The 9871-nt window shown below is 39.0% G+C and overlaps 1 protein-coding gene across 1 annotated transcript in view; it reads right to left on the reverse strand.

Moving 5' to 3' along the window:
* The window catches only part of CREB5 (cAMP responsive element binding protein 5), a 212335-nt gene extending 202665 nt beyond the window's left edge, over nt 1-9670 (reverse strand). The window contains exons 1-2 of the mRNA XM_026842837.1: nt 9604-9670; nt 6294-6387 (exon numbers count right to left, since the gene is read on the reverse strand). Coding sequence (XP_026698638.1) covers nt 6294-6387; nt 9604-9657 — 148 coding nt within the window. The 5' untranslated portion in view covers nt 9658-9670. The remainder of the gene's footprint in view (nt 1-6293; nt 6388-9603) is intronic.
* Nucleotides 9671-9871: the final 201 nt, after the last annotated feature.

Here is a 9871-nt window from a genome sequence, read left to right on the forward strand (position 1 = left end):
CAGCTTTTCCCCACACATGCTGAAAGTGTATCTTCTACACCACAAGCAGTCTGGGATAATCAAACGTGTTGCCTACAGTTGATCTTTCCAATTAATTATTTTATTATCTAAAAGCATCAAACCCAATAACGACACTATTCACACCACCTACATATTGACACGGTGATCTTAAATTACTATCTCAGTCTCCACAACCCAATTACTGTAGTTTGTACGATCCAGGAATCAAACCAGCAGGAATTAATGAGATTTTGTTAAAACAGACAGCCCCCCCTCTCCTCTCAGTCAGGGAGGGAACATCACTAACTACCCAGCCTAAATTCCATCCACAGACCTCCTGTCAGCCAGCTCAACCAGAGGCAAAACAAGAGCTGCCATTCTACCTTGTAATACTTCATATATTCACAGAAACCAGAAGTCCATGAAACCTCTGTGTTTGTATGAGAGTGGAACTGATAAAGATTCAGACTTTAAAATGCTGAGACTTTACATCGTACAGTAGTTGCATTGCACATACACTGCACTCACTGGTTTCAGGACTTTAGGGCTACCAAGTCCAGTGAGCTTTATTTGCTCCTGCCTGAGGCAACCAACTATTTTGCCTCTGCAAAACACCAGTTCTCCCTCAGGAGGCAGGGCAAGCTAGTAGAAGATATTGCTCTCAACACCACAGTAATTCCTTTACCTAGATCAGGCAAGCCTTTGTGTTTTAATTGGGAACAATATCTCAAAGGAGACCCTAGCATAAGTTACACATTCAGGTCTCCCAGAATTAATAAAATATTCCTGATTCTCAGCACTTAAAAATGCATTAATAGTTCCAACAGCTTGCGCCTGACCTCACTGTTCCCTGTTGGTACAAACAAACCTTTTGTTGCTATCACCAGCGCCCACAACTATTGCAGACTCACTGAGAACAGGGCTCTGATTTGTTGTACTTCAGCAACTGGATGTGCCAGACCCATCTGGACCAAAACTTAGTCAGAGCTAGCACCACTCTCCGCATTCCTGAAGCTGTCAGCATGCATGCTGTTCACCACACAACCTGGACTTCAATATCCCAAGCTGCATTTTGAACTGAGCAGCTTGTGATACAGGTCTGTCTGGGTTAACCCTAGGTATCTGGCCATCCCAGCCATCTCAACTCAGTCCCATTGTTCAACATGTAAAAATCTTTCCCCTCTCAACTGCTGCCAGAACTAGTTTGCTATGCTTTGAGGCATCTACCTCTAGCCAACTGTCACTTCACAGGTGAAACTGCATCATCTGATAATTACTTACGAAGTTATTTCTCATTCACCTTTACCACCAGGTTGAACACAGAACCTGTCAAACTTCAGACTAGAGAATAAATATTTTGCTCAGCCTGTTATTCAGGTGAATAATCAGCCTCTCCGATGACACAGTCGTGACCACAAAGGCTGCAAGAAACCTCAAAAATGTAGTGGACAACATAAAAGCTCCAGAGCAAGATCAAATGGTCTACCTGTGCATCTCAAGTCAACCTACTGTATCTTACAGGAGAGGATTTCAGAACCAGTAAGCAATCAGATTCTGACCAGAACCTGATATCCTGAATATATTTTTGCTCCTGAACATTTTGAAAACCTGCCCTCAGTGTCTGAAGTGATGCCTAATTCTCCAGACTAACTGAAAAATATATTCTATAAGGCAATGAGAAATATGAAGTCTTCAGTAAAGAGATCCCACTATATATTTACTATGTTTGGCTACGCATTGTTGGGTTTTGGGTGGTTTTTTGTAATTACTGAAATAACAGTCTCAGAAATTACATCCAGTCTCAATATATTGCTTTCAAAAAAACAGCCCAGGAAATGCCACATTAGCTTGCTATATAGAGAGTTTATTTGAATTCATTTTGTAAAACTACCTTGGATCCTAGGGTTTCATCCCTCAAAGCATGAATGAAAACTTTAAGCATGCTACCAGTTAATAAAACCTGGAGAACTAAAAGACACTTATGTGAAACAAGCTTTCATTTTGAAATAAAAATAAAAATTCAGATTCAGAAAGAGATATCCAACAGCACAGCTCCAAAGTGTGTAACTTGATTCTTCATCTTTCTTTAAAACAACAACAAAAAAAAATGTTTAGTCTGATGTGCAGTAATAACAGGCATTTGGCTTGTTCAGCTGTGGGCTCTGCTGAAGTTACATACTCACCCATGTTATACTTTCACACAATGATAACAAAGTCAGAGTAATAGAGCTAGCACTGAAATTTGAAGGGCTGCCTATAAACCAGCCACAAGGAAAGAGGAATGTCCTGAGAAATTCAAGGAGGTTTCTTCACTAATTTGGCGGGTTACTTCCTAAGTGCACCAAGAAGCTCAAGGTCATGACACCTGAAGCAGGTGATGGAAGAGGAGAAAGAGGAGCACCCAGTCATACTCAGTGGAACTGCCCTCACCCAGGGGCTCACACGGTTTGAAACGCTGGTTGGACTTTCTGTGGGGGTACACACACTGGGTACAACACGTTTATGGTCTCTTCTGCTCACTCAGAACCTGACCAGCTGCATTTTAGAAGACATTTCATTTCGTTATTTGGTAAAGCAAGGGACGTGGAAGCAAACAATAAATCAAATAATTATTTTTTCTTATGTCAAATCATTTTGCACTCCACAAAATTTGTGCCTAGATAAACCTCCCTGTGTAAACCACAAGGAGGAAAAAATTAAGCCAACCAAGGATGCCGTTAATTTACCTCCCTGACATGGACGTTACCTGGGAAAAGTAATACATTTGCACTACCTTTAGAACATATACTTTTTCATCTAGAGAAGACTGTTTCTATGTCCACAGTGGGCTTTACCACCAAAAATCTAGAGGATTAGATTTCAGTAAATAGAATCAGGAAGAAACAAGGTTTCTATAGAGATAATCCTGGCCTCTCCTGCATCTGTTAGCAGCATTTCTGGAAGGACTTGCCCCCCTCCAACAATGGTAAGGTATCACTCCTTTCCCAAATCTTATACCATGGGAATTTCTGTGTCCCCATCTCCCAAAGTTCAGTTCCACACAGCTTTAGGACTTACCTAGAGGGAACAATCTGTCCCGCAGGCATTAATATTTCGGTGTTAAAACAAAAAAGCTTTAACACACAAGAAACTACAGAGTTTCAAAGCAATGCCATGTTCAGTTAGTACAACAGCAAAGAAATAACATCTATTTCTGTCAACCTAACTACAAAGTTTCCTGCAATGATGACTAGCATGCAAAACTTACACACGATATTCTGTATCATCTCACACAGCTCTTTTTTGGCTAGGAAAGATGGAAATGGAAACCATCAATGATTTTCTATCCATACTTATAACAAGACTTTCTAAAAAAACAAAAATAAAACACATACACAAAAAAGAACAAATATCTTTAATTTAAAGAGACAGAAAAAAAGATTGCAATGTCAAATATCCAACAAAAGAATCACTTGCAATTTAATGAAATGCCTCTAGCAGATTTCCTTCCCATTTATACAGTCGAGGAACAGAAAGCTCTTCAGTGTACATATGTATCTGGAATTTCTGAATTAGTTCAAGAGTCACTGGATTTAATAGAACTTGTCCTTCTTTAGCCAGTGTGAAGAAATGGAAGAAAATATAGTGGAGCTATCTGGTAACAAGGGAGCCTTTGGCTAGATGTACTTGATAAACCATAGTTTCAATCAAGTCATGGAACCTGGTTTATTAAACACTGACCCCACCTATATAACAACATATAATTTTACATACAACATAACTTTACCTCTCTGCATAGATTTCATACAAGAAAAAAGTTCCTACTTCTCAAGTCATATTTTGCTTATTTTCTAAGATGCTGTATTTGTACAAGACCAACAGCCCCTCAGTTTTAGTGCCTACCTCCAATAATAGTTTATAGAAGATATGCTTAGTATGTGTTAAGTATTACTGATACAGTACTGACCACAGACTGGGGATTAGCAATCTCTGGAAACAGAGTAGATAATTCTAATGGCTACCTGAAAGCATACAGCTCATTATTTTGCATGACTAATTACTAATAATGAGTGGATCAAATATGACACATTGAAAGATAGTATACAACATACTGGAAAAAGAAGAAGGTCTGACTTCTAGGCAGCTTAATAAAACCACACACTAGCACTGCACCTGGCTTATTACAGGGCAATTGCTGCTGCAATTCTTTGAACCTACTGATGACAGAAACAATTTAAAAAAAAAAAAAAAAAAAAAAAAAAAAAAAGTGAAATAAGCAAAAAACAAGAAGGAAGACATGAAGACAAATGTCCAAGAGAAAAGTCTGTCTCTCTTCCCCATATATCATTAATTTTTCATTATGAAAACCAGGAATAAAACATCTTAAACTTTAAGGTATTTATATTTCCCCAGGGTTTAGGTGGGTAATGAAGCAACTATTTTTCAATGTCTCCCTGCAGAGAGTAGATGATCTATGACACTTCCAAACTAAGGATTGCAAAATGCCAAACAAATTCACCAAACGAACACAAAAAGAAAAATAAATCCACAGCAGCACCAGGTTGCCAGGCCATTACAGTCAGACACACTTGCCACAGTCTTTGAGAATAAATGCGGGTTTTTTTACTCTTTTTACTACAGAGGATTGTCATGCACAAAGCATAAAGAATACAACCATCAGAAGCAATCTTGGAGCCTTTCTGGCCACGAAATTCTGCATTTCTGTATACTTAGTTGACTAACTGCAGGTCTAGGAGCCCCACTGTTGGTGGTAGTGGTGGAAGCCTGTCAAAGCTTTTTAGCCTGGGAAAGCAACACATTTGAGGGAACAGGACAGCTAAATCATAGAAATTAACAAATATAAATGGAGCTACTCTACTCAGGGGACTCCTGATGATGGAATATACTCCTTAGAAACTGCCCTTGAGCAAAAGTCTTGCCAAACAGAAAGTTGTAACAAAAGCCAGCACTTGCACAGGGTGAGTGTGCCCACAGCACAGATGTCTTTGAGCAGTTTCACTACCAAAGGACACAGCCAAGTGCAAGAGCAGCATTTTCTCACTCTTGCTTGCAAACACAGGATTCTGTGGGTATAGCTGGCATGCCGGCACTTTACAAGTCCTACTCTTCAACGTGCTGTGTGCTCCTTTCTAAAATTAGTCCACTATGGCATTTTCAAATGTAAGAAGAAAATAAATTCTGTTTCAGCCAAGGTCCATCTGATTTCTCACTGGTGCCTAAAGTGCCAACAAAACATAACAAAGCGCCTAAATCAAATATTTGCAAGCAACTGCTACCCAATGATGATTTTCATAAAAATGGAAATGGTTTATCCATAAAAGAGTTGGTCTGCTGACGAGGGTTTAATCATGATATATTTGTACCTGAAATGGCACAATTTACCTTGAAGAAGCCCATTTCAAAAGATAAATATCAAACACTGGTTAACATACACACACAAACACACACACACACACACATTAGCATCATAGTTTTCTTCTACAACCACTTTGAAACCTGAAAAACCCTAGTGATATTATTTTTAATAATCCGGTACTGTAGCCCAAGGAATATACAATAGCAAAGGGAATAGGAGAGGGGAGAAACAGTAAGATCAAGGCTAATTTGACCTTACCCAGCACTTGCTGAATGACAGCAAGCCACCAATGTGTGGTTCCTCAGACAAGAGTATGAAAAAAACACATAAGAAAATCTACATAAGAAACTAAAGGATGTAATTGCACGTAATACCAAATAACCTCCGTGTATAATGGGGAAGTGCAGATAGAGACGGTTACCTTTAGGGGGAAAGAGTATTGGATATTACCCATTGTGTTACCTTTCTGGTTATGGCTATTTCCAGTGGGCAGGTCTTGAGCCACCAGAAAGGTGAGTCCTACAATGTGGTCTGTTACAGTTGCTGAAGTGATCCTGTCAAAATAGTGAGCCTTATGGGAACAGTACAAATGCACTTCATTAACACGCTCACTGCTGGGCTCCCAGGTGACATGTGCTTAAGTGCCTATATTTCACTGGCATGTTGACACGGGAGTCAGCAACAGAGCTGCCAGCATGGCTGAGGTTCAGTAATTTCTTTCCCTTTCATGCCAAACCTGTGGGAAGGCATAAGAATGGCAGCTGTCTTTTTGTTCAGATACGCATTCTAGCTTATTCCATCTCTACTTGTTATTTAATTGGAGCTTTGGCTTTTAAAACCAATCTTGGAGGTATTTTGCCAGTAGCTTTCCAGTAGGAGTCATGCTTTCAACATCATCTGAATAGTTATCTTGACTCTTGAATTTGTGTCTTCTTACCTGATAACATATTATCTGTTTTTATTGAAGGAAACTTCAAAGTCATTTCATGTTTGTGCCTGTGAATCATCAGATGATCCTCTGTTGGAAAACGCTGTCAGGCAAACACAGAGAGAGAGGGAGGAAAAGAGAAAAAAAAATTTAATTCTCTAATAAACTTTTGGCATTGGACAGAATTTAAAAAATGAGAGAGAGAAAGAAATGTATCCAGCTAGAAATGTGTCCAAATGGCACAGGAAACAGAATATTTGAAAATGCAAGTGAGTGTGAGTAACAAATAGCTGTACTCTACTTAGAAATGTATTTGCTGCAATGCTCTCTGGGGTTGCAAACTGCAAGGTGTCATGCATTTGCATGAAAAAGCTGCAGACCAAGCTTTGGACTTTAAGGGTCTCAGACACCCTCTCCAACTACCACAGCCTCACAAGTCACCACGTGTCTGAGGATCTGCGGTAACTGCTGTCGTGTATGCTCTTAGCCCACGGCAAACGCAAAGTAATGCAGCATATCTTAAATCACTTTACTGGATTTTTCTGCTTTTGTGTCTTTATGAAACCTATATCTGCTGAACAGCAATAAAAATAATCAAATAAGCCAGCCTTTCCCTACCCAAAAGCATTCAGGCAAAATGCATCTTTGATTTTGGAAACTGATACTTTGACTTGGTTCAAAGTGGCGATGCCATTTTGGTGCTCAGTATACAACTATTTATGACTCTTTATGATACTACATTAAATTCTTTTCCTTTGTCAAGCAGAGAAGGTGGAGAGATGTGCTTTGTAAGAAACCAATCTGTGTGCTAAGTTTGGTTTACAGTCTGATAACAGACTTCAACAACAAATAGCTTCTTCTGAACAGGACAAAGAAGAGACAAGCTTGAATAAATGTTCAAGCACTTGCAATACTTGGGCTCTAATAGCAGACTGGTTCTGTTAAGTTTCCTTCACCAGAACGAGCATACACAGACCTTTGCTACAAACTACTGTAATAGTTTTAACAGGGTTATTTCAGGACTAGCAAAGGCCAAAAGCTGTATCACCAAGACTTGAGGAAAAAAAAAAACAACTTTAAAAGCAGCTTTTTAAAGCAACAGGTACATAGGAGACTGGAAAAAAACCTGGCAACAACAGAGTTAAAACCACTTAATGCTTTCAACACAGCATATTCTTGGCTAAGTGACTTTGCTTGTGGCTATAGCATAAATAGTTGCAGTATGTTACACCTTCTGAGAATCTCTCTAAGCCCATAGACAAAGCAAGATAAATAATGGGAATTAAGTCTCTGGAAAAAAAAAAAAAAAGTAAAAAAAAAATCCCAAAGACCTTTTCCTCACTGTGACATCCTGGTTCATTGCTTACTCATCTGGAAGAAATGCAGCATTAGAAATTTATGTTAAGAACAAAGGGAATATGTGAAAGACCTTGCTCAATGAAATTTTAAGGGGGGGAAAAAAAAAAAAAACAACACTTTTTGGTCTCATGGAAATGGATTTTCCTTTATGGACGCCACGCTCAGTCTTCGGGGTGAAATCAGCCAGCTTAAAGAGGGCATGGGGCAACTGAGGAGAAGTTATTCCTCCAGCCCAGACTTCTCTTTTTTGTAAGTCTACTTTTTCCCTTGTGCAGAAGGTCAACTCCCTCAGCCCTCAGTACACATCCGCACTGGCTGATAGAGAAGCCAGTCCCCACACAGCTGAGCTGGATAGCAGCGCTACTCTACGCATGTCTGTCAAGTCCTCATTTACAATAAACAGATGTCATGTTTTGAAATGAGAAATTAAATGGTTTTTAAAATGAAGTCACACCTACATTGCTTGTCTTTCCAAATTGTAACAGCATGCAATCAAACCTGCTCTCTGAATAAGCTTATTTGGATCAGCTTCTCCACTGCGGAGATCAATTAATAGCTGACATGAAAACACTCAAGTCCACTGATTTGAGTGGAAGTTAGTTTTAAGATTCAACAAAAAGGTAAATAAAACTTGACTATAAAACTCAGATACTATTATTCTACCTCTGTGACAGAATGGAGAAAGTTCAACTCTGCATGTGGAGATCTGAACTGACAAATCCTCGATCAGAGTAACAATCCAAAAGATGCGCTCTGACACCCACATAAATGTTCCCCCTTAGTGAAACAGCAAAGCTGCTCAGCCATTTTTTAACCAGACCTCAGGCTTCTCCCTTTCCTTTTTACAGCTTTTGGCAAAATCAACACCTACACTCCAGTAATAGTCACCCATCGTTCTACCAGAAGAACCTAAAGGGTTGTAAAAATGGTAGCCAGCTGAAAACTCCCAACGTACAGTTAAAGCAGGGAAATATTACCCACATTAAGAAAGGATGATTCTGGGAAATGGGTAAACTAAATCACTTAAAACATGCATACAGGAAGCCTGTGACAAAAGTCCAAAAGATGCCCTTGTCTGAAGATTTAACTCACAAAGTCCTGTCACTAAACTGAATTAGGGTCAGAAGTGCCACACATGCAACTTCCCTCATCGGTGAACTGGGGGAACTTCCTCACCACTACAAAATCATCAAAAACCCACATAAATCCCAATTCAGAATCTCAGCAGGTAGAATCCTTGTCACTTAATTTTTTTTAAGATCATCAAACATCTAATGTTACAGGTCAGATTATACCCGCAGAGACACATGGCAGATCACTAATCAACAGAAATCCCACATGTACATCCTGGGGCAGAATTTATCTACAGGCTGTGTTTTCTATAGAGAATATTTAGTAGGAAGATGTCTCAAAGATTAAAAAAAAAACAAAAAAAAAAACCAAACCAAAACAAAACAAAAAAAACACACAAAAAAAAAAACAAACCAAAAAGCCAACCCTTCTAATAAGATATCATTGGGTTTAATTATTAAAAAAAAAAATTATCAGGAGGGTTACCACATCCAATAGGAAACATAATACATTCCATCATACATCTAAGCAGAAGACAGACAAATGTGTCCCACCCAATGTGTCCTCTCTTGCTAGCCACTAAAGGAATTTGCAATACCTGGCCCGAAATATTAGGCTTGGGAATGAGGAAAGGCACAGAAGCAGCTTGAGAAGCCCTTTTACCAACTCACTTTTAACTGGCTGTTGTATTTGCTTTAAATATTTTGTAACAATATCTTGTGGGGTAAGGAGGGAATTCAGGGGGGAAGGTCTTAAAAAAAAAAAACAAAAAACAAAACACAAACACCACACATATTATTATTAGACATGTGTTAATATATCAGGAGGCATTATACAAGCCAGAGCTAGTGCTGAGGACTCAATTAATATCACCGCTGACTCCACTCACCTGTGAGCAGCCTGGGGCACTGCAGACAAAAGGCCTCTCCTGCTCCAAGTTCATCTTTGATTCCTCATAAATCTACATGTTAAAATGGGGAGGGGGAAAGAAAGGGAACCTATGAATATATATATTCTAAACTTCATGCATACATGCAACATACAATCGTCACCATTTGTGCTTTTATTTCAAACTCCCAAAACATACTAGAACAAAGTTTTCATCCTCAGAGTACTAAATTTGCTAATATTCAGCAGGGTCCCTACAGTCTAAATTC

The sequence above is a fragment of the Athene cunicularia genome, assembly GCF_003259725.1.
Source record: "Athene cunicularia isolate RWA chromosome 2 unlocalized genomic scaffold, athCun1 chr2_part1, whole genome shotgun sequence".
Lineage (NCBI taxonomy): Eukaryota > Metazoa > Chordata > Aves > Strigiformes > Strigidae > Athene > Athene cunicularia.